The sequence below is a fragment of the Lagopus muta genome, chromosome 10 (assembly GCF_023343835.1).
Source record: "Lagopus muta isolate bLagMut1 chromosome 10, bLagMut1 primary, whole genome shotgun sequence".
In the NCBI taxonomy this organism is placed as follows: Eukaryota; Metazoa; Chordata; class Aves; order Galliformes; family Phasianidae; genus Lagopus; species Lagopus muta.
Genome location: NC_064442.1, coordinates 7,776,129 through 7,801,701, shown reverse-complemented (window position 1 = coordinate 7,801,701; position 25,573 = coordinate 7,776,129). Strand labels below are relative to the sequence as shown.

At 45.1% G+C, this 25,573-nt stretch overlaps 1 protein-coding gene across 3 annotated transcripts in view; it reads right to left on the bottom strand.

Annotated features, from left to right (window-relative positions):
* The window catches only part of ZFAND6 (zinc finger AN1-type containing 6), a 33,792-nt gene extending 8,463 nt beyond the window's left edge, over window positions 1-25,329 (bottom strand). Inside the window, exons 1-4 of one of the 3 annotated variants that reach the window (XM_048956045.1) lie at window positions 25,199-25,329; window positions 23,122-23,216; window positions 2,737-2,906; window positions 1,410-1,521 (exon numbers count right to left, since the gene is read on the bottom strand). In XM_048956045.1, the coding sequence (XP_048812002.1) occupies window positions 1,410-1,521; window positions 2,737-2,887 (263 nt within the window). In that variant the 5' untranslated portion in view covers window positions 2,888-2,906; window positions 23,122-23,216; window positions 25,199-25,329. Of the gene's footprint in view, window positions 1-1,409; window positions 1,522-2,736; window positions 2,907-19,330; window positions 19,440-23,121; window positions 23,217-24,965; window positions 25,072-25,198 lie in introns of those variants that run through there. The other 2 variants (XM_048956046.1, XM_048956047.1) reach the window with 2 other exon arrangements.
* Window positions 25,330-25,573: the final 244 nt, after the last annotated feature.

The window sequence follows — 25,573 nt, the reverse complement described above, 5'->3', positions numbered from 1 at the left end:
CCAGCAGCCCACACTTTAACAGAGCCATGACACAACCAGGACATTTGGGTGGTCACTTTAATTGCCAAGAGTTGCACGCAGCTCTTGACCTGAAGGTCTGAACACCTACAGAAAGGCATGTTTTGTTCTGCAGCTGTTTCCTCAGTGCATGGAAAGGCTCAGTGAGGTACTGCCAAAGACTGAAGTTGAGCCCCCACTTTTATTTTGGAAAAAAGAAAAAGATGTTGATTTTCTGACATGCGAGGCTCAAGGCAAACAGCCATTCCTTTCTCCTGCAACCAACAAGCAAGCTAGTGATCAAATACAGTTCTTTTAAATACAGGTTGGGTGGGAAAACAAACCCAAGGCACTTCAGCTGGTTCACCTCTGCGCACCGACCTGGATGATTCTTCTTTCATTAATTTATTTTAAGCATACCTAGTGTAACTGTTGTATGAGGGCAAGATATTTACATTCTACCTCAGTTAGAAATCCCAGAATAGAAAAATCAAATACGACATCGAGCACAGCACCCAGAACTCAGTTCAGAGCAGGAGGCAAGCAAGAGATAAAACCTCCTATAAAAAGCTATAGGGCAGAAAACAGCCTGAGCAGAATCAGTCAGCGATAACTAATGAAACCAAATCCTGCTTACCCTTGGTCTGCACTTTACTACATTTCATTTTTTAACCAGCAGTATTTACTCAGATTTTCATTTCGCTTCCACCATGCAGCTAACATTCCTCACTCCAAAAAAATTCCAAAGCACTTCTAAAGTTGCTGTTGGTTATACCAATCCATAACTGAAATACAGCCAAGCAAATAAATATTTAGCTTTCACAAATGGAGAGCACTTAGTAAGTCTGAGTGATTTACAAGAGGACATTACGTCTCTCTGAATAATCCAGTTGGAAATGACTTGTTTAATAAGACATCAATTCAGCAGTACAACTTGTACTAGGATTTAGACATCCTTCCCCTGCATGCTCCACATTTTGCAAAGCAACCAGTTTGTTAACACATTATCATACACTTATGAGAGTACCCATCAACAGCTTTCTGCCATTTTTACAAAATTCTCAAGTGTATGGAATGGAAAAAACACTGCCTTGGTAAGTATACAACTAACTGCAAATTGTGGAGCTGGAAGACTAGCCAGATAAATCTCTATGGAACAGCATGAAGCTGGCAACGCTCCTATTTGAGGCTAAATTCTGAAGAGAAATTTGCATTTGAATGCAAGATGTAGCTAACAGATCCTCTACTATTTATTGTGAGATCCCGTGCTTTAAATGTTTCGGTTAAATTTTAGATGCTTTCCTAAGCTAGATCCCTGCACTTAATTACGGAGTATCAAAGCACACTTAATTTCATCACACAGACTAAAACACTTCCATGCAAAAAAAGACAGAATGACAGGACCAGCTTACCTTGGCTGCATAGATTGAGTCGATGAAGAATCTAAAGTTGACTGAGTTTCCTGGGCACTGCCTTCTGTGCACTGAACCGGTAAGGACTCGGTTATACTACTGACAGAAGTTGCTGGAAAGAAGACACTAATGTAAAATGTGTTACACTACTTCCGAGGGTTACATAAACTGCACAACTATTCTTTGACCCCCCTGACACCAGCCAGGAAAGTAACTGAATCTCAGTCTACATCATAATGAAAAATAGTTTTACAAAAAAGTAATTATGTCTGGTCATATTTCAAACATGTTTCAGCCCCAGGCTACCACAAGCTTCACAGCACAAAACTGCAAAACTAGAGCTTTAAAATACTTACTATTTTCTGTTACTTAGAGTGTCTACAAACAGCCTTCTCAGTATAAACTCCAAGTTCTCTTAACATGATAGGTTTGATTTTCTTAAACGAACCAGAGTGGATCTACGAGATACAGCACTGCAGCATCTCAACATCTCCTTAGGATACACTAGGAAGTTGTAGAACCTGGATCTCTAGGTTTCCAGTGATGAAAGCTGAAGCTTCCAAGTAAAAATTATATTTATAATAATAAAAAAAAAAGTTCACAATAGAGCCCAATGTGAGAAACTTGGTGTCGATATCCAGCCAAGCCAGAATAGGCATTTCAGATTCTAGAGGAATGCACTTGTCACACTCCTTCCCACAGCAGGACATGCTGAAGTCTGAAAGAGTGAAATAGAACAGAGAAAGGGTTCCTTCTCCCGAGGGAATCACCATTAACTTTGAGGGTGAAGAGCCCTCCCAGCTTTCTCCTAGAGAGGGAATTTCTACTGCACTTATAGCAGTGGGTTGGGGAAATCAGTTATGTAGAACAGAACAAATACTTTGGGCACTGCACCAAAAAAAAAAATAAAAATTAAAAAGGAGGAGAAGCCTTTCTTAAAATAGAAAAAAGCATCTGAGAGCTAATCCTTCAGCATCAGGCTGCAAACTTACACTTTAAACGCTTTTCACAAACATCTCCTAGGACAGACGTTTCCTCCACTATCAGTAGTTTTGGGAAAAATGTGTTAACATATCTCTGCACTTTCATCTTGGAATTGTAAACCACCATATGAATATAATATATATTAGCAACTTTAAGGAGATTAATTACAGCACAATAACACTGTGAGCATTTCATCCAAGTTCAATCCATCAGTTAAAATACGATGAATACAATCTATTGGTTTGCACTAATGCTCCTGCGTGTTTAGCACTGTGCCATGGTCAAGGTGCAGTCTAGCTTATCATTTCAAGTTTCCAAACAGCAGCACAACAGCATAACTTACCAGGAGGGCTAATTCTACCATTACTGTTCTGCCTTTGAAGATGTTCTTTGTAGCATACTGAACACATGCCATTTGTCCGAGGGTTCCCATAAAATCCGCAACCAGTGGAACAAAGCATAGGCACTTGGCTACGGTTGGTTTCTTGAGCCATTTTCTCTTCTTCTACACACCTGAAATTGATATATTTCCCATTATTCAGACGCCTCAGAAAAACTCTTTTACACTTAATATTTGGAAACCTACATTTCTCTACGCTCCATCAAGGTGCTTAAGGATCACCTTAAACCTTACCAGCAGAACTCCCACAAGTGATCCTCCTCAATGGTATTCTTAACTTCGTGACTATTCTCAAAAGGCCTAACTTGTAGATGAGTTTCTGACATCTGTTACTTACTGAGGCAAAATCAATTTTCATTTTTTTTCCTCCTCGTATACACAGACATATCTGCCCAATTTTGCACCAGTTGCAAAATAGATGTTTCTTGTTAACAAACTAAGTATCTCAAGGTATCACCTATTTTATTCAAGATCAGCTTAGGTCTACCATTTTATATTTCCTCACCAGAAATTAGGATGAAGCACAGACAATTCTTCTAAGACAAAATGAAGACAGATTAGCAGCATCACTGAAAATCAATGCTACAAGTAATGTCAGCATACATATCAAAAGCATAGAAAAAGAAAACTCAGAAGGGAAGAGGATCTAAGATACTTGATTATTTCACCAATTGTCTAGCTATAAAACTAGATGAACCTATGGTCAGAAATACGCCTGGGTAAAAAGGCTTCCTTTTACACAAGATGTATTTGAAGCACACAACAATTGCATTTTGTGTTCATTTTCCAAAAGCACGTGGAACTGATACTCAAAAGCAAATCTCTGGGTTGCAAGGCTCGGAGCAACACCAACACCAGCCAAGTCCCCTGTTCACAGCAGCAAAGTGCTCTACTTTGAGAACTCAAAATGTAAGACATGGAAGACAAAAAAAACAAAACTTCAGTATCATATTAAGCTTCAACCTGCAATTAAGCTTCTTTCAGCTGTCTGACCCACCGCTATACAGAAGTGTTTTGCTTTTAACACACAAAGCCCCCACTGACCTCAAATGGCAGCTAGATTTGATTTTGCTGAAGTACTGTACTTGTAAGTGGAGAAGCACCTTCCTGCCTGCCTTTCCTCCAGATAACCCCACTGAAGGAGCTGCAAGTAACCTATGCAGGAATTCAGTTCTTATGCTGGGCCCACTCACGCAGTGCAGCTGAAGACTAAAGTGTAAATTAACACGAGTTGCCTGCACTGTGGTAACTCAAACCACTTTAAAGATGAAACCTTATACAAGTCACTGCTGGCATACAGTATTTAAGATTGAAAATCTAATTAAGAGCCACTTTGGACAGAGTATTTCAACAGCTAATAAAGACTCAGTCACTGGGCAAAAACAAAGCTTTTAATTTTAGATTTAAAATCCCTACCAGACTAAACTTCAAGATTTACTATGATTGTCTTTCCATTCCCCAGCCAGCTTCAAGCAGTGCATAGGAATTCAATAACAGCACATTACTGGGTTTTTTCCTCCTGCCCAAACAACAGCTGCTGAACAGAGCAGGTGCTAAAGCAGTCACACAGTAACAATCTCTGGATAATGGACTTCAAGTCTGCTCCATTTCAATAAGCAAATTGTGAAAGGTGCACAAGGATGACCAGAAGAAAAACTAGAAAAGCCAGCTCCTGAGTTCCTTAACCAGCGGATCCAGCCACCAAGTGCACACGAGCCAATGGCATGAGGCTCCAGAATGTGCTGATCAACAAGGGAAGTGCCACAGATGCCTCTGGAGTTTCAATAAAAGCCACAGGAAGTGGAAGTTCCTATATTGGTTGCTAATATTTTGGGAATAAAATGAAGAAGAGATAGTATTGAACTGATGCAACAGTACAAAACTCAATGAGAAAGGAGCTGAAACAGCACAACAGCTTGTTGCATTCCAAAGGGGCAATGCATCCACAGCCTCACTTCATTAGCAGCCTGCAAGCTCCAGGATGAGATGGCTGACCTGAACCATCTGAACCCTAAAGCCACACAATGCCAAATCAGCATAATGAGCTTTTGCTGCCAAGCTTCTCACTCCCTCTCCCATGCTGTTCCCACCCTTGCAGCGCTCATAGGCACTAAAAGGGATCAAAGAAGTGATCAGCTCTAGAAATCCAACTGCATCAGCCAAGCTGTTTGTCACATGTTTGTCACGTCCCCTGGAAGTGCTCAAGGCCAGATTGGATGGGGCCCTGGGCAGCCTGGTCTAGTATTAAAAGCGGAGGTTGGTGGCCCTGCATGTGGCAAGGGGGTTGGAGATGCATGATCCTTGAGGTCCCTTCAAACACTGGCTGTTCTGTAATTCTGTTATGTGTTCTTGGGCAAGAGAGAGGGATGAGAGTGGGAGACGCAGGAGCTGAAGATTCGTGGAACAACTCATTTCAGCAGAGGAGCTGGCTTCAAGCATTAGGAGAACCACTGACCAAAAGGCAGACACTGAGAACACAAGGGACCAGAAGCCCAGCATATGCTTCATTGGCACTTCTCCCTCACCTCCCTCACACCACTGGAGCCGAACAGCAGCAAGCACAGCAATCAGGGCTGCTCCCATCTTAGCAGGCACTAATAGCAAGAAGTGGTGGAACAGCTGTTCTGGTTCAGCCTCAGAAGATCTTTTCAGAACAGTCCATAATTCCTCAAACAGGAAGATTCACAGGATCACCGAGTCCAACCATCACACATAACGGTGGGCTGTCATGGAAACTGCACCCTGAGAAGTGCTGCAGGAGGAGTATGCCTGCTCCCACAGCCCCTTATTGTGCTCCCACCCCTTCCTTTGTTGGCAACCCCATGGTGAGTCAGAGCAGCTTGCTTGTGTGATGGAAAACCAGCAAGATTTGTGCAGGTGAACTGGGAAGCTCACTGGTCTGACAGACAGCTGAGATCCGGCACACGGTGCAAGAAAAAAGACTACAAATGGGACTGGCCATTTGCAGTGGAAGCTAGTTGTTTCCAGGAAGTAAGCCTACTGAACGATATATCCTATCAGCAGCTTCACAACTGTCTACAAGCTTGGCTTGGACACAAAACTTGAATCAACTTCACAGTTGGAATGACAACAAGGTCTTGGAGCAGTGTGGATATATGCATGTCCCAATGAGGTGCCACAGAGCAAGTACAGAGCCTGGAACACTGCTGGAAATGTTTCTAGGCTCTGCCTGTTATCCCCCCAAGCTGTGCTACCACAATGCTCATAGGGTCACCCTGTTACTTTGAACAGGAATTGATCCATCTTTGGAAGAAAAAAAAAGAAAAAACACAACCAACAAAACATCTGAACTCTTCACAATATTTCAGGGACGTTCCCTGCAGTGCTCTGTAGCATAGCTGCACAGCCAGCTGCACGAGCACCAACATGAGGGAAGAGCACTGTAGGAAGGGCAAGAGCCTTAAACCAGCACAGCCCCAACACACCCTTTGATGAAGATTACAGAAGAAACGGCCTCTTTTTGTATTGGCTAAACATCGCTGAACTTAAGATTGACTTCATATTACTGCTCAATTCAGAAATGCTTCTTGTCATAAGAAGCCTGCAGTGTGTCACCACGCTAAGTCCTCTCCTTCCTACCCTTTCAGACCATCTCAACCACTAACACAGGTCCAACTGCTCCTCTCTCACTACTGCACATCCTCAGAGGGGAAATTATTTTCCACAACAAGCAACACAGAACCACATAAACAGCACCAGTGATCATAACACATTCAGAACTGAACTGCGAAAGCTGGTTACGCTCCCCAGGACATTGGGTTTTCTGGGAGAAGAGAGAGCTCTCCCAGTAATTCAAAGAAAATAACAAAATATTTATGAACCTCCTTTCCCCCCCAGACTATGCACCACAATACTGTGCTGTTGGGTTTGTTGTGGTTTTTTGTTTTTTGTTTTTTTTTTTAATTAAAATGTTTCTGTGTCACTCATTTCAAAGAGCTGATACTCTAGCTTTATAGGCTTGAAATGTTAATCAGTAAGATCAGAGAGCAGCATTTAGTAGGATTAAACACACAAGGTTTAGGAACCCCAAAATGCCAGCCTGCAGTCAGCCTTCCTTTCATCCATTCCCCTTCAGGAAAAGATCTCCTGAATTCAAGTTGTCCTCACACCTCCTTCCCATTCTGACACGTCCATTTCAACAGCATTTACTCACACCTCATCCTAAAGTTTCTCCTACTGCAGTTTACATCATCTTACTCAAAGCTGTCAGTACTGAGACATCTTTTAGCAGGTGCATAGCCAACCAAAATGCAGTTTGGACCACAGTGATGCCAACTTTGGAAATGCTTCTCCAAGAGAAAGCAGAGAGCTGAGTTTAAGGTGCTCTTCACTGTCAAGGAAGCTTGAGCAATGCACTGACAGGTATCAACATACTCTCATCTCAGATCTGATTCCAATTTTTAAACAAGTGTTTAAAGATATTCCCTCCTCTATCACAATCACATTTATAATGGAACAGTTCATTTAAACCAGTGCTAATGGTCATCTCCCCTCGTCCTAAAGAAGCAGGGAAGAAACTACAAAAAAAACAAACAGCCACTGGTGCTGCTTAAGCATGTAAAGCTTCATCCCAGGTCCAAACACAAGCAAGACACAAAGCTGTGCAGATTAAAAACACATTTCACTTTATAGAACATACAGGTATGGATGCCTGATACCACTTGTATCACCGTGTGAAAAGGCACGTTGGTGCAAAAAGCAGTAAGCAGCAAAATGCATTCCTCCCCAGATTTATCCAAACGAATTGCAAATAAAGGCCTAAGAAAAGAGCTCTGCTGAGTCTTGCTGCAGAAGCCTCCCAAGCACTGACTGTTACAGGACACCACTTCACAGCACAAGCCACAGAAACAGGGAGCAGCTGCTCAGGTGCCCCACTGAAAGCAGGGCTCTGCTCAGGGTACAAAGCCCCAGGAGCACAGAATAATAGCAAGCTACAAAATAGCCCTGTTGTTTCGGTTTTTACCCTACTGCTCTCTTCCAAGAGGTTCCAATTCACATTCACTGAGCTGTGGCTTGGAGCTCTAAGGCACTGCCCTGCCCCAGCAACTTGCTGCAAACCCAAGGAGAGCTAGCAGGGCTGAGCAGGGCTCTCAGTCCTTACGGCCAGCCCTGCACACCGACTGCAGGCAGACATGTAGGCATGGCATTCCTGCCTACAACACTACAGCTGGTTCAGATTTGCCAGCATAGCTGTGTGTGCAGTTACACTCTAACCCAGTTTCATCAGAATCCTCTGGGTTAAAAAAAAAAAAGTGAGTATGGTTAAGGACCAACTATGCAAGCAAATCTGGAAGGGCAGTGACCTCTTTGCGTAGCAGCAGAGCACACAGCTGCTGCGTGTTTGTGCACACAGGAGTTCTCCAGCTCCCGCAGCAGCAGGAGATCCCAGGCACGTAAAGCTTTCCGCTGATTCCTCCAAACCTCTTCCTGCTCGCAGCTGAATGTGGCTTTAAGATGCGATTTGAACTACCGAAGCAGAATTTATGCAATGACTTCATATTGAAAACATAATATTCAAACTAGTGACCAAAGACTTGCATAACGTGTTCTCACAACTCATTTGACAAGTCATCTAATATCTACTTATGCTCCAGTCTATTCTTGTTGAACAGCTTTTTATTTTTGTTTCATGCATAGATGTATTTTAGGCTCAAAAACAACAAGCACTTCTATTACATGCTCCTAACAGGAGCTTTACAAAACAAAAAATTGAACAGTTACAGGAACTCTTCCCTCCACTTCTACATCTAAGTAGGCTGTGAGGTCAGATCCTTAAGAATTAAAGTTCGGACCCTCAAGGAAGCCCCCTTCCCCCCAGCAGTGTACATCCCAGATTTAAGATGGGAAACAGACAGACAGCCTGCATGGCTCAGAACCACACAAGGAGGAAGAAGCCACAGCAACACACATAATGCAGCTTCAGAAATGGAAGGTGGACAGAAGGTGATAGGAGGGGAAGAAGCATCAGTCACTTTCTCAGCTGATCTGAGCCAGAAAACAAACCAGTCACCTCATTGAAGGAGCCAGGAACACCTGGTACAGACAAAGCCCTCAGTGTGGAAGAGTTTATATCGTCAACTCCAGCTGTCTGCTCTTGTACTCAAGGTTACACGAGGAACAAGACAAGTATTGCACTACAGTCCCTTTGCTCTTACTAGGCAAAAATAAAGACGCAGACTCTATACTGGTATCAAGAAGATCACTGATAATGAGGATTCAGCTTCTCACGCTTGTCTGCATGCACTATTAATAGATGCTACTTTACTTACTTGTGGCCACATTCAACCTTTGTAAAGTAGGGATTACAAGAACCAAGAACAGCTTCCGTATAGCAAGGCACCTTTGAAACTCTTATTCACCTCAAACAAAAGCATCAAGTTACTTGCAGACACCACTGCACCTACAAGCAGACAGCAGAAGCCAAAGCAAATTTTCCTGATTTTGTTTCCAAACCTTCAGTACCTTCACCATACCAAGTAAAGGGGTAATTCCATGACGTTCACTACTGCAGCTTAAAAATACCAAGCACAGTACCAGTTATGTTCCATTGACTACTATGAGGAATCACAATCTGTTTACATGGGATTTCAAAGAGGCAGAGCACAGACAACAGGAGTTTCATGAAAGTATCAGAATTCCAGAAAGCTGCCATGCAGAGCTGTTGGCTTTGGCTGTGTGATGCTGGGGTAACATCAGGTAAGTGCTGCAGCACCAAAAGGGTTCAACGCAGCACTCTGCGTAAAACCTTCAAGAACTTTCTTCAACTCAAACCTGGTGAGATTCAAAGAAAGCTTTTCTCTGGCTGAGAGTCCAAGAGTTTCTTCACATTACTCCCCATAGCACAATGCACCTGGAGGCAACCCCAAGAAACCCCAGCCCAGAGAAGCACCCAGAGGCTTTCAGAAACACCACCACCACCACCACCACGTGTTCTGTGCTCTTCTGTGATGCTTATCAGAAAGGCTGCCCTTTCTGGAGAGGTCAAACTGCATGCAAGTAACAAACAAAACCAAAAACCCACATACCACAAAAATCACTTCTAGGGTTGAGGAGAAAAAGAGCAGAAAGCCCTCAGAGCAGGACATGCACTTGTTTACAGTGAGACACAACAGGGACCTCCAATGAAGAGAACTGGTTGAACGTTTAAAGCACCAAGAGCTATACAATAACACAGTTGTTTTGCACAAAGTGAAGACAACCTTCAAGTGAGCTACCGACCAGAAAAAGAGAACCAAAAAAGAGCACGTCAGCATGTTATGCTTCTGCGAGCTGCTTTTGCATTGGTAAACCTGGGCGAGCTGGGAGAAGCACAGGAAGCAGCGCAAGGAATGCCCAGCACCACCAGCACGCAGGCCAAAGGAGAGGAAAGCTCCTTGCTCCCGAGGCACAAGGCTGCACTGCTCAGCTCAGCCCTCCCGTGATTAAAGGCGGGAGGCTGCAGGTCTGCCTTCCCCTTTGGGAAGCTGGCTCTGCAACAAGAGTGCCACAGAGACCTTCCGTGAAGTTACACCGGTGATGGAACACACCACTGTTAGGAAAAGAGCATTAATTTTAGGTAGTGCAGCTCAGGCATCTCTCTGCTCAAAAGCAATAAAGATCCAGGAGTTACACCCATGAGAACAGCAAACCATCTCAGCAATTACTTCCCAACTCACACGAGTCACAGCTGCACCGCATCAGGCACTGCTGATGGGCTCCTCTCTGCCCCAGCACAAACTGCAGGGAGGGCTATCTCACAGCTGAGCTTTGGCATTGAGGTGCCTGAGGCCAAAGACAGCACAAGTCCTCAAGCTATTCTCTATATTTTCAATCACAGCCCTATAAATAAAGTGTTTATTTGAAACTGTAGAAATGCTTCCTTTTAAGATGCCCTGGAAGAGATGAGAAAGCTGCTCTGAAGCAGGCAGGACAAAGCTACGTGCAGCCTGCCATGCTATCACGTACTGCTGCCATTTCAGAAGTCAGCGGACGTGTAAAATTAGAGGATTCTAGAATTCCCAATATTCCCTTTGGGCACCAGATGGAAGTTTAAGGGATGAACACGGAAGGCGGCTTCACAAACTATCACTGATGCCATTTTATAACAGGACTGGGTTCACAAACTGATAAAAAACACTTAAGGAAGATCAAACATTTACAAGATTACCCATACAATTATTAAAAGAATAGACTTGGGTTCAGTAATCGCTTCCTTTGAGATTCAGAGAGAAGTAATCTTTTCTCAATACAGCATGTTTCACTTATTTTAAGCATATCAAGCCCAGAAGAGATAAAAGCTGCTTTAACACAACTTCCCAAAATAGACAGCTTCTTGCTAACAAAACACCTGTTGCTCAGAACTGGCAGTAAGCACAAAACACATTATAATTTGTTTTTGTAAACAGCACTATGTAGAATTTTAATTAGCTTATAATGCTACAGCTCTACGTGGGCCTAATGCTAAGGGAGGTCCTGCTTTAATATCAGGGTTCCTGGATGTCAATAAATAAAAGGATCATCATCACTTCTGGCTAGGGCAGCTTGAATTCAGCTTAACTTCCAAGAACATTGTGATTACCATGCACGACGTGTTGTTCTATTTAGAATTATGCACTATGTCTAATTTAAGTGTCCAAAATTATACAACACTCTTACTGTGGTTCGATGGGGAATTTAACCTAAAGCTAAAGCCTGACCAAACAAAGAGGGTATTTAGGGACAACTTTTTGGCAAAAGAGGTATAATATTCCCTGTGGCAAAGCTGCATTCCTGGTCTTTTGGAACGCAGTTAAATTTAGCCAACGACTCCAAGGTGCTACTTTGCTTTAACCCTAATGTGATTCTAGGCTTTCTGTTGTTGTTGTGATTGAAATAATAATTAAGGAAAAAAGCACAAGAGAAGACAGCTTACATGTCTCCAAATACATAAATATCAGAACCAATCACCCCGCAGAAAACACTGGAGAATACAACTGATCAGTAAGCATCATGCTGGGCAACTGGTATTTATCTATCACTCCATATTTACTAACAAATGGATGAATACATCAACTAACTACTCATACTAGCCATTAAGTTCTGTGTCTTTCCTTACCTTCCTTTCAGCTGTCACTTACACTGCCATGTGCAGCCAGTACATGTATATCCAACATATATTTCCCTGTGACCAATGCAAAGATACAGGTATTTGGGGTATTATATCAGCTTCAGATGCTTCTGACACAATGCTGTTGTGCCAGGCACTCATCTGCCTTGAAGACTTCGCTCTTCAAAAGCTTGGGCCCATTCCTGCACCTGGTTCCTGGTGCAGCTCCACAGTCCTGCGCCAGGGCAGCCAAGGAAGCAGTGCTCTACAGCAAAAAAGTAGAACTATCACATCTATATGGGAACCAAACCTTTACACCACTGCCCAGCCACAGTGGAAGGAGAAACACAAGCTGCACATGGCACCGAGAGGGCAGGGGGCAACGAAGTACAAGTTGCCTTGTGTCAGCCTTAAGTGCCCAAAGCAGTGTCACATTAACACGTAAGGAGTTAAAGAACAACTGGCGATGTGCAGAGTGTAAGGCATTCTCCCTTCTGAAGGTTTCTAGAACTACACTGTTTGCTCAGATGGAAAGATTGTCAGTGCTTAGGAAAATCTTAAGAATTCGTGGAAGAAACTTAATTGATGACACCTGGCATTTTCCCTCACTGCTATCACAGAACAGACAATCTTTACTTTTATTAATACTTCTAAGACCACACAGAGGAGACTGCATGCATTTCAGTTCCTCAACCTGAGCAGACTGCCAGCTTCCAAGCAAGACTTTACACTACAAGTACCAGGGCATCCTTTTTACTTACTAATACTCACTTCAGGTACAACACTAAACTGCTTTTCTGACAAGCAAGCTTGCTATTCACTCCGTTTTCAGACAAGACTTTACTATGTGAGCGTGCATTTCTAGTACAATGTCTCTCCCACTTACTGTCCAGAACACTTAGATCAGCAAATTAGGAGCACAATAGCCTAAAAATAGCATGGCTGGATGCCACTGTCTCCCATTTGTTATGATGGTACCTTTGTACAGAGTTCTTTCTACAATTCTACATAGAAAAATACAGCCATAAATGGCATTAAGGGATGGACTCGTATCCAAAAGGACCGAGCTGTTAAGCAGCGCTTTGGGATTCCCCCTAAGCATATAAGAAAATTACATTTTTAAAAACACTTTGAACTCTAACTCCTTCTGAAGTACATCTGATTTCTTCTCTTACCGCAGTGATTGTGCTCTCTGGTGGAATACATCAACAAATGACAGAGTAACACCTTGCAGAGACAGGAAAATTCATCTTATAAAGAAATAGGAAAGCAAGGAAAACAAGCCAGATCTCACTTCAATTAGTTTGCTAGGCATACTAAAGCCTGCTCCCTCTTCATCCATTCCCAAGTATGATTCAAAGCCTGTTCACAAGATACCAAACCTCATTTTGGCCAGCTGCATGGCTTTATCACAACACTCATTCCCTTCCACTGACAAGCACTGGCCAATGGGACCTTCTATCAGGAAGCAGTGGATAAAGAGGACAATATATTCCCATTTATTATGGCATACGCTTACAAATACCCAGAGATCAGCAATACCAAGGCCCTTAAACTTGACCTACAGACACATTCACATGCACCACAGCCTCAGCTGCTGCCTTACACTAGGCTAATTCCATGAGTACCACCTGCTTGCTGCAGCTTGAAAAACAGAAGTCCAATGCACCAGCACTGTCTCCCAGCAGTCCCTCCTGTTTCACACTCCTTTTCCAAAGGGAACGCAAACAACCACCACTGTTGAAGAATATTTTTTACCCCTTTCATTTAAAAAAAAAAAACAAAAACAAAACACCAGCACCAATTTCAATGCCATAACCCTGCAAACGCATGGAAGAGAAGAGAATCTAAGCGAAGATCTTCACCTACTGTAACAAACAACACCAAAGCTGCTTAAGGAAATCCAACAACACGTCAATATGCGTTTCACACCATATATACCACCCTGTGTAAGTTCCCCAGACAGAGCTACCAGGCCATGCAAAGAAATTCCAGCAAGTTCTTCACCTCAGGCCTTTGCAGTACAAGAAAGTACCGTCACAGCTGCATGCAGGACAGAAGCATTCCCCAACAGAACAGACTGGCACTTGAAGCATCAGGATTGTGCGGTGGGGGACCCGAGGTAGAAGGATAAGTAACAACTAATCAGGGATTTATTTACATACCAAATAACCACGTGTAAAATTAACACCATGACTTTGAAGAACAAGCTAATTGTTGCAGTAGAGACAGATCAAAATAAGTTAGACCAAAACAACCAGAAGTTTCACAGACACTAAGTTAGAGAAACCAAGGGCAGGAAGGCAGCCACCCGCTGAGCGACTGCAGTGTGAAATTGGAGTTGTTCAGTACTTCTGTTTCTTGGGAGGGGCAGTGTGGTTGTTTACCCTTCCTTCCCCCCCTCCAAAAAAGAAAAACAACCTTAAAAGCGAGTCAGTTGTTCTACTCCTTCACCCGGGAGCTTTCAGGTGGAATCAAAGCACTGAGCCAAGGCTTGACGAGACTTTTTAGGAAGGCAAAACATCCATGCAGGGCTGTGAGGCCAGTGCAAGCAATGCAGATGCTCCTTAACCTGGGGGTTGGTCTCAGCCCCAGCTCTGCTGGTCACGCTCAGCCAACAGTGCTGGTTACATAACTAAGAACACACCCACCGTGACCCATCCTTACTAATGCCTCCTTCCTGCTCTTCCACGATACTTCAGACAACCCCCACAACACACACCGATAGCCAAACAATTCTCCAGTTGAGCAATTGACAAGTTGAGCAATTCTCCAGCCTCTTACCTAAAACATCATCTAGGTAAGTCCTTCCATATCAGTTTTCTGCAGGAGCAAAATGAAACCACTGTGATATCAAAAAGCACTAAAACAATTACTTTCCACCAAGATGACAACACTGGGTTGAGAACTAGTTCTAACTAGCTCCTATAGAATCAGTTTACTCAATGACCTAACACCAGGACCCAACAGAACATGACACTGTTACGATATATGGATGGTCAGGTCCCAACACAAGGAGTCTGCAGACGTTCCCTTAGAAAACTTGAATGTGGAAACTTTGGGAGGCTGTTCATCCCACTCTTTTTTAAACACTCAGAACACAGCGAGTTCCTCTGCTCCTTGATCGAGGTTCTGCTGCACAGAAGTCATTCTATTTCATGATACAGTTAACTGCACTACAGGTCTTGATTCCATGATCATTTTTGGACAGCATCTTAAGTTTACACAGCAGAAATAGAGACAAATTCAGCTTCCTTTGCAGTCTCTTATCTGCCTCTAGGTTCTTGTCTCCTATTTCCAAAACTTTCAAGTCTTCAGTGGAAAATATGTTTCCTCATGCAATATTTGTCTTTCATCAGTCCAATTCAGTGTTTATAGTTGATGGCACACACAGTCTGCTCTCCTGCCTTGTTTAAGCTAATGGCCAGAAGTTAAATCATTGTTTAAAAAACAAACAAGAAGACTAAAACACTCAACACAAAACATTTAAACAAGCTCAGAGCACCTTACTTCTGCCCTCAAAAATACTGCTATTAGGCTGCCACGCTCATTTGATAACCAAGTTTGTTTTCTTCCCTAATCCCTCCCATGGCTGCAAATACATCAGCACCGTGAATCACAGGACATGCCAGCAAAGCGTCGCCTTCAACCCTGGGCTAGCTGAAGCATTCAGGTGGCTGTCAGGGCCTGCCAAGGCAGCCGTGCTGTTTATACTTCAGTGCCACAGATACAGGATTATTACATTTCAGGCTGACAAATACCATGTCCTGAAGGTTAGAGTGCTGTGACGCAAATGGATCCTGACAGGGCAGAATGGCTGAGCAGGGGTGGTCTGCAGCTCACAGGCAGCAACGGCTTCTGCAAGGCTGCTGAACCATTAACTTAAAGGAAGAACCACGCATTTAATGAAACTGTTGCTTCAAAAAGGAACTATTTTTATGAAATATGCAAGTGAACTTCTGCATTTAGTGTAAATAACACTCAAATGATCGTCTAAAGTTGATCTAAATTTAACAAAAGATGGATTGCGCTAGGATTTCACTCACTCAATCTCAATGCATAATTTAATAGCCAGAAAAGTTACTTTCCAGATGGAAAAAAACCAAACACCTGAGCTTCTGTCAGCAACTACGGAACAAGCAAGCAAATACAACTTCATTGAGAAAAATGGTTTTCTACACTGTCACAGCTTTGTTTTTGCTGATCGATTTAGCTCAAAAGCCCTATAAACACAGTTGGAAGTAGGGATCTGTTAAAAATATATCACCCCACCCCTTCAATTAAGGGCTGAGAAGCTTATGACACATCTGAGACATCCAACAAGAACAGGGAAGAAAGACTTAATGTTCCTGATATTTCTAAAAGGAAAAAAAAAAAAAAAAAAAGCAGGTTTAAAAAAGCCCAAACCTTTCATGCCTCTGTTAAATGGATTTAAAAGCAAGAAAAGACCTCGGTTATTTTTATTCCTTTGTAGGTCATGTGTAATTAGCTGCTTATTTTCACAAAACGTTATTACAGTGTAAACATGGCCAGCCCCATCAGCTGCCCCACCCAGGAGGCCGATCATGTCCTGAGGAGCCCTGTACCACTCCGGGGCCTCACCTCCAGCACCAGCCCTCTCTGCAACACCCCAGCCACAACTATCAGCTCCACAGCCTTCCTAGAAGCAGCCAGCTATTGAGTGGGCACAGCCCCACGCCTGAAAACACAGACAGATATTGCTTTTTTTTTTTTTTATTTATTTATTATACGTAGGGCTGAAGTGTTCTAAGATGACATTATTCCCCCCTCCCACCCCCATTCTGCCTTAGGCACAAAGCAATTAACAGAAATGATCACTATACCACTCTGGGAATAGGGGGAAGAAGAGGGAAGCACAGCCAGCCTGCTTGGCTCAGGACACTCATTTAAAGCAAAGCAAGTGAGTGCAGCTGGCTCTGCCAGCAGCACCCACAGGACCACTCTGCTGGGGAGCAGCAGGCACTCAGCAGGGACCCCAAGCCCAGCTGCTGTTTGCAGGACAGGCCCACTGCCCTCCCTAAGGCTGCAGGGCTTGGTTTACAAAGATCATCCCATGGGAGGTACACGACCTTCACTAAGTCGTTGTTAGCCAGAAGCAGAGCATGGGGTGACCCTGCAGAGAGCCACCCACCCCACAGCATTGGGAACTGTGAGAACAGTCCCTCTCTGCGTTGCCAACAGGATAACAGGTCCTGCAATTTGTACACGGGTTTAAAATCACTCTAAGAATCTCTTACATCAGAGATGAGCCAGAATGGGATGCACAAGCAACAGATAAATCCCACAGCACATTCACAGTGTTTAAGATGTGCAGATGGAGCATGTGCAAGGGAAGGTTTTACGAACAAGGAGCACTGGTGCAACCAATCAGCGTGGGGACAGCACAGGTCCAGCCCCAGCTCTGAATGCTGTAGCCCAAATACAGAAGCTGTACAGCTGTGCCAACAAAGCAGTACATTGATCCTTCAGGGCAGATTTGCTTTCTACAAACAGCCTGTATTAGAACTGCACACGTGTGGTGAGACCAGCACTTCGCATGCTGAATGAATCCAGCAAATTGATCCCAGAGAACGTGTCTTCCCCAACTAAGTTGAGAGGTAGAGGGGACCAGAGAAGAATGGCTCCTCAGACACCAAGCACCATGAGCCAAAAGCCTGCCTGATGGATGCAGCCTTGTTCTGACTCTTAGCCTTTGGCCAAACACTTGAATTTTCTTCAGTTTAACAAGTCTAACTCACATACACACAGCATCCATTTACAGAGATGGAAGAAACTGTTTGATTGTTCTTGCCCCCACCTGAGACATGAAACCCATCCACGTGGCCTAGTATCAGTTTTAAATTAAGAAATTAATCAAACCCCAGGTAGGAGTTGGACTCAGTGATCCTTATGGGTCCCTTCCAAGTTGGGATCTTCTATGATTCTAATCAAACTTATGTATACCCCTTTCTAAATTACCTCCCTTTAGACCAGAGAACTGGCTCACCCCTTGAGTGCATACAATCACTGCTCATTCTACAGTATTCCCAAGGTATAAATATGATCTCCAGCATTAAAAATGCCGTAAGCAGATAGAAAAAGATGGTAATTCAGACCTTCAAGCCAGCAAGATGCCACCACGTCAGGATGCTTTGATGTAGTTTCAAAAAAGCAATCCGTACCCATCGCTTTGGGAGAAAGCAAAAGGGCTCAGTGCAAAACCGAAAGTGTGAGGGACGCTTTAATAACCACACTTTGCACAACGCAAGATTCAACTATGGCTTTCCACAGCCGTTCTCTTATCTCGATTAGTCATACAAATCCCACCAAACTCTTTACTGAGGCTCAACAAGTATTAGGGCCACGCGTATCGCTTTCTGACTCCCAGGAGGAGCTGCATACAGACGAGCGGTTTTGTAAAAAGAAGGGAAAATAAAAGGCAGGAAATATTTAGGGAAGCAAGAAAATAGGCTCACCCCTTTGGAAGCATTGTTCTGTACGTGGCCTCATCCAACACACTTGTCAGAGAGACCAGAAGGATGGCGATTCACGGCCCCGCTCTCGCCGCAGCCCGGCTTCCTGGCTCGCACTTCCTGCTCCCCTCCCTCCCAGCCCTGTCCCATGCCACCCTGGCAAGCTGGGCTCATCCTGCTCCTCAACGTCCCTCCGATGCATGAAGTATCGCTAAAAATAGTGTTGGGAAGGGCCTTAAACGCCACGTCTGGGACAAGAGACTAAAAATAATCCTCCCTCTAAGCAGACGCCCGCTGTCACCGGGCGGTGCAGGGCTCTCAGGGCCCCGAAGGGAAGCCTGCTGGAAGGGCAAGAGACGTTCCCTGCCCGTGCGTGCTCCGACGGCCCCGGCCGTTCGGCAAAGCTGATTAAAAAAGAGGAGAGGAAAAAAAATCGCCGTGCCTCGCATGGAGTTGTACGTATCTTTGTTCTGAGCGACATTCCTCTCGCCGAGCACAGCCGGCAGCAGAGCGGTCTCCCCTGCTGTAACAATGGACAATTGGAGACACACGGCTCGGAGCAAACGCTATCGCTGAATAATCCAATCGCAGCTGTCATCGTTCGTTAGCTCCAATCTGATCAGAACGAGCGAAGTTGGGGCTAAAACCCAGCTCTCCCTCTCCGTAACATTGTGTAACTCCGGCACAGCGCATCGCCCCCGATATTTCCGAATTCACGGTCTGCCCGCACGGCTCGACCTTCCCGGGCAGAGCAACGCGCTGCGAGGCGCCCGGCGACAAAAGAAACTCGGGCAAGTTTGAGCCCGGCACCCGATTTCCTGCCTAAAGAGCCCTTTTGTTCTGCTTCCCTGCAGAAATGTTAATGTTCTGCCATCATTAGGAAGCAAAACAATGGAGAAAAGCCCCACGCGCGTGCACTTCGCCGCCCCGGGGGGCGAAGCGCGGCCACACGACGCGATTAGAAGGGGAAAATGCCTACCCACGGATCGCCACAATTTTCTGTTCGCTTCACCCCAGATTAACTTCACTTGGAGCTGTGATGCGGAGCAACCGAGCCTGGCCGCGGCGCCCCGCCTACCACACCGCTATTGGGCGAGGCGAGGAGGCCCCGCCTCCCCCGGCAGGGCTACGCCCGGCGATTGGCCCAGCCGCGTATCCATTATAGAAAGAACTTTTCCTTGCTAGCACGTTCGGTTGGCCCGCTCCGAGCACTCTGGGCGAGCGGCTTCTTAAAGGGGCAGCGCCTCGCGAGGCTCGGCCCCACGCGTGCTCCGCCGGAGCCCCCACGCGAGGCGCGGCGCCGCCCCTCCGAACAGCGCGGCGGTGTTGAGCGGCACGGAAGCACGGCGAGTCGCCGCTGCGGCGAGCCCGACCGCGGTCACGCGTGGCACCGTGCGAGACGAGAGGCTCCGTGGGTTCGGGGCCCGGCGGCCGCCGCAGTTGCCCCGGGAAGCCGGCACGCCGCCCGAATTAGTAACCCGGCTAAAAATACGCGCAGAGGGCAGTTCCACACTGCGCTCCCGGTTCGAGGCGTGAGTCAGCACGGCGCAGGCAGGAAGCGGCTGCCTCCCGCTCGCGAGGTGCTGCGCGCTGCCAAAACTTTTCGTGCTTATTCAGCCTTCCCCCGGCTCGCCACATCTGCACGGAGCTGCTCGAGCTCCGACGGCCGGCAGCTTTTCCCACAGCACAGCTTCTTCGTGCTGCGCAAATAGCCGGCGCTGGTGTTGTAAGGATTTTCCTACCCGTCAAATGAATACAGGAAGAGTCAAAAACAAAGCGTAACAAATATTTCACAAGCACTGATAAATCCCATTGGAGAACAAACCTGGGGTGGGCCAGAGAACAGCAACTTCCCTCGCACACCCACCAAGTACCAGTAGTTACACAATACCTACCTCACCAGCAAAGTTGCCTTATATAAAGCAGTTTCAAGTGCTTATTTCTAGGTAGCTACCAACACAAAGCTAGATGAAGCTATCATGTTGCCTGCATAAACACATCGGGGTTGGGTTGTTGCTGTACAGGGGAAAAGCTGCTCCTCCTTTCTGCTCCTTCCCACCTCTCCCCAGGCAATGTCTCCCCCACCCCCAGCACAGACACCCACCTTAACTCCCCCTGTGCACATCAACCAAGTCGAGCACAGCTCAGCACGCTGCTGTTTCACAAACTCTACCAAAGAGAACACAAGCACCTTCTGAACACATCTAATTCCCCTTCAGTCACACATGCTTTGTGCTACCTTATATTACAGGCTGATCTGTCACACCACAATTCCAAACTGAACTGGAAAGCAGCAGTTTGAGCAGTTGTTTAGTTAAGGAGCACAAAGCATGACAAGAATGGAGATACCTTTGATAGGATTTGCCAAACTTTCCCTACAGAACCTAAAATCTGAGCTAGAAGCATCAGCTGTTAACCCTTATGCTTGAATCCAGTACTTCATAGGACTTCAAGTTACCCTGAGGGCAACCAGGGGACCATACTTACACAGCACTTATGGCCACAGCTATCAAAGCAATGAAAACCAAGCATGTATTTCATGCAAATAAAGCATACCAGCAAAGCGTCTTCCAAGTATCTCAGTGACCAATCCTGGAAAGCTTCAACTCAGAGCACATTAACTTTAGACCCATAACAATAACAGCAGCAGAAGTTGCACATCTTATCAACAGAACTGCCCAGTGCTAGCAGAGAACGTGACAATTGCAAACACTGCTTTATGACTTTCAGGAGGAAAATAAAAATGTTAACCTATAACTAAAGAAGCCTAACCACCTGGTAACTGTAACAGTGATGAGAAATCACTTATCATTAAACAACCTGCACTTGAACTCACATTTCTGTTAACCAGGCAGCCAGTAGCTCCTTATCGCAGCACAAAGGACAAGTTTCTTCCTCCTTTCTCCCCATCTTTCCCCTCCCAGCCACACAGCCTGGCCTACTCCCTCACCACAGCTCTGGTGCTCATCAGCCCCTTCTGTGCACCTCTGGCTCACTGATCTGGCAGAAGTTTGCTCACCTCCTGATAAGCCAGAATGTGGCTCACCACGGCATGGGGGAATGGCAAAGCAGCTTCTCCTCTGTTCAGAACTGACCTCCTCAATTTGCTCACCTAATTTCATTTTAAAGCAAACAAATAACATTCTACTATCTCACTAAGAATGCCCAATGAGTAATTTGCTATCAGCACAGAAGTAATAGAACCCTCCAAAAAATCTGTGTAATGGGGAAAAAAAGTGAAATCAAAACTAGGTTCACAGTTGGCCCTGTCTCATCAAACTGGAAATCATGGATACAACACATCTGTATTTAGATGTTGGAAGTCCACATTTTAAATAAATTGCTACTCTAGTTATTTCTTGTGCTGAAATCTAGTGGAACTCATCATTAAGAAGCCCAATTCATACGCTCAGTTTCTGAACACAATCTATTTCCTCTTCAAACTCAAGACACTACACAGGAAGTGCAGAGACATTGTTTTAAGGTCTAGGCTGAAGTTAAGCCTTCTTTACTCTTACAGCATCTGTAGTAATGCAGAAAAAAAATAAACCAGCAGATTGCAGCTGCAAGTACACTAAACAGGGAAGCTTTGACAGCAGTGTAAAAGAGATTTGGTTTGCTGCCACTGAACTTTGCTCTGAGGACAACAAGAAGAAAGCACCTGACTCTCATTTGACTACTGTAATCACAGAACGGCTAAAAGCCCATTTGTTCTGTAACCTTAAATATACAGAAGACAGTAAGTTTGGAGGACTTGACAGCTCAAGAGATCAACACCAGAGCCTTCCATCTTTAAGTCACCAGTTCCAAGAGAGACCAGAATAGTAGTGATCAAAAGCTGCGTGCGAAGGCTGTGGGGGGATTAGATACAGAGATGGTTACTTGCTATTTGATTCCCAGATCGCTGCATCACAGAAACCTTCTTCACATTTTGCACCTGTTTTCCACAGGTCATGAATACCCAACACTTCTGGATTTTATACATGTTAATAAGTAGCAAAGCAGTAGAAGTGCAGCTTTGACACACTGAGCTTGAATTGTAAAAGAGGACTTTACCCTTCTGTTGTCAATTGTGTCAGTGTTACAGCACGCACTGATTTGTAAAAACAACCATAGCTGTCTTTTAGTTTTATTTGAGATACTTTCAAGATTAAAAAGTTGTTATAATACTTGTTTGAGAACTGCAGCTTACAAACTTACTGTATAAGAGGTCTTTGCAAATACATCAGTTTAAAAGCACACAAGCATCGGAATTTCAGAACTTTGGCATTTGAGGGATGATTTCAAAAGTTAGCAGTATTACTAAACCTAAACAACATGTCTACATAAGGACCTGAAAAAAACACCCCTGCATGATGAAAAACACTCTTTTTCATGTTCTTATGCATTCTTCAGCAAACCATTGTGCAGCCTCTAGAGAGTCAGGCAGTCAGGGATAGCTTCTTTCCAACTTGGTTTTAGTTTAAAGAGCTTGCAGAAATGCCTGGAAATGCAAGGCAGGATGGGCAAGATGAAAACAGGTTCAGAGTGTATGTTGACTGAAGGTTCTGGAGCGCAGGTTCATTGCCCTGGTATGAATAACACTACTGAAAGTGATCTCCTGCACTACCCCAGCAATATAAAGCTCCATAGCTCTTGGTAGCTGAGAATAATGTTGCTGATAGCAAGCCAAAGTCCTAGAAACTTCACTGTCCTAAGCAGTAACTAACGAGGCCCATGCATACAAAGAATGCAACTTGGTACCCCAGGAGCCTATGGAGCACAACATACCAGACTGATGAGATTGCAGTAGTCTTGAAGAACTTCCTGAGGTTTCCCTTGCTGCTTTCGATCCAAGATGTACCACTGCACAGCAGTAATCAAACCTGGAAGGAACAGAGAGGTGCACATGGTAAATATCAGGCCTCCAGCAGAGCGGGGCAGTAGTTGCCTGTACAGCCACAGACCCTGCAGCTCAAATAGCTATTTCAGATCACTCACAGGTGAGCTACCATGAGAACTTACTGAAGTTTATCCACATGTTACACTCCAACTGCTTCCTCCTGTCTAGGGAACAAGCCAGTAAGTGAACAGCTTTGATTTATTTTTGTTTAAATGTTTTTCCTTCTCTTTCCTTTTTGCTCCTCTCTTACCTCCTCATGTACAAGCTGCACAGTCACAATTGTTCTCAATCACCCAGCAGCTGCCATGCTGATATTAAGTTTTTTTTTAATATTTTTTAAGATCATAACAAGGAATTACATCTTGTACGGACGCACAGCTGAAGGCTGCAGGATGAGATGCCACAGAACTCATTTCAGAGTACCTGAGAAATGATCCAAAAAGGATTTGGAAAGATTTTTCCTTGTCGTCAGGTAACTCTCGGGTGGGAAAAAAAAATAATAAAGCCAGTTTCCACTTAATTCAGCATGCTTCACCTGCATCTGTACATAATCTATAATACTCTCTGCAGCTTAAATTGAGTATGTTGAGCACAAGTCCAAGTCTATTCAGTACTTAATTAAAAAGGGAGCTGCACAACTATTAGCTGACAAGAAAATGGAGCCAGGAGTTTGGGTACTTCTAATCCCCTCCGAAATCAAACTGATTAATACAGCTGTTACAGAAGGACACACTCTTACAGAAACAGGGATTACCTTTATCTGTAACCATGGCAACTTTTCACTAGTTTATGTCAGTGCTGCTCTCCTGATAACTTGCTGCTATCTCTTTCAGGCTATTTGTACAAGGTTTTGTATGCACCATCCGAGACCGTGAAATAACAAGAAGCTGAAATGTAAACTTGTGTTCTTAGATCACTCTCTCCAAGGTGTATTATGAAACACAATGTTTGTCATCCGTGTCAACAACACACGATTAGGTAAGTTGATTTTAATCTGTTATTATTTTAATGATTCCTTGTTTTGTAAGGCAAAAGCTATTTTAAGAGGTATCCTCAGAAGCACACGCAGGATAGAGGAAATCCTTCCCTGCTGAAGACTCTATCAGGAAAGCAGTAAAATCAAGGAGTGCTGCCACTGCTGTGTCAGTTTTGGTACTCAGCATCATAAGGAACAAAAAAAAAAAACAAAAACCAAGCAGGAACACGCTGTTATTTTGGCCACAATAAATATATTATGGTTGAGGCCAGAGCCAGGCCCCTTGTTCGGCTAGGCAGTAATTAATATGAAGAACAGGTGTACGCACTGCAACAGCACATAAAAGAACCAGGCAGAACTCAAAGAGCAAAGTGACAGAAGTTAAAGCAGACACGGGAAAGACAGCAAGGAAGGAATGGGCAGATTTGCTTCCCCCAGCTGCTGAGTTACCATTATCAACAGAGGAGGACCAGCTTTCTGCAAAAGGAATCGTTTCAGAGGACATTAAGCCAAATCAATTGCTTGGAAGCAAGAGGAGGAAACGAGCAGCTGCTTCCCCCCCCCCCCCCCTTAAAGTTCATAGGGCAGCTGACAACGCTGCACCCTTCCGCGCAGCGCACACGCTTTGGCACAGCTGATGGAGCGCGGAGCCTCAGAAAAACCTCTTAACTCCAGTAACTCTTATGCAATGCCCCCCCGTGAGGGACAAGCCCGGACAGCCAGCCAGGGAACGGACTTCAGAACGGCACGGCTCACCTCGGGGCAGCTCCCTTATCCGCCCAAGGACACGCGTACAAACACCTCTGCCCCGGGTCGGCTCTGCGCACGCAGCCCGGCGGCCGCGGGAGGGGCGGGGGAGGAAGGAACGACCAAAAAAGGCAGAAAAGCAGCCCCGAGCACGGCGGGGAAACAGAACAGAACGCAGCAGCTCAGCGCCGAACCACCGCCCCCACCCGCAGCCGCCGCCGGTCCCGCCGCCCCGCTCTCACCTGCTGCTGCTGCTTCCAGCCCCGCTCGCTCCTCGCCAAACTTTTTCTCCCCTTTCTCCGTGTTTCCTTGCCCCGAGAGTGACGCGGGCGGGCGCTGATTGGAGGAGCCGCCGAAGGAAGGCCTGGAGGAAAGGGGGCGGAGCCGGGCCCGCCGCTAATTAGCGCAAGGAGACGGCGGCGACGTGAACCGCAGAATGGTGTTTAAAGGGACCGCGGCCCGTCCCGTGCGTTGTGTCCTTGTGAGCTGCCTGGGGCGCTGAGCCTCCGCTTTAGGTTCTGTCACGACCTACGATACGTCACACGATAGTGCTTTCTGTGTGGCAATACCGCAGCTCACGTATTGCACCTGCACTACAGCCTGACATTGCTGCACCT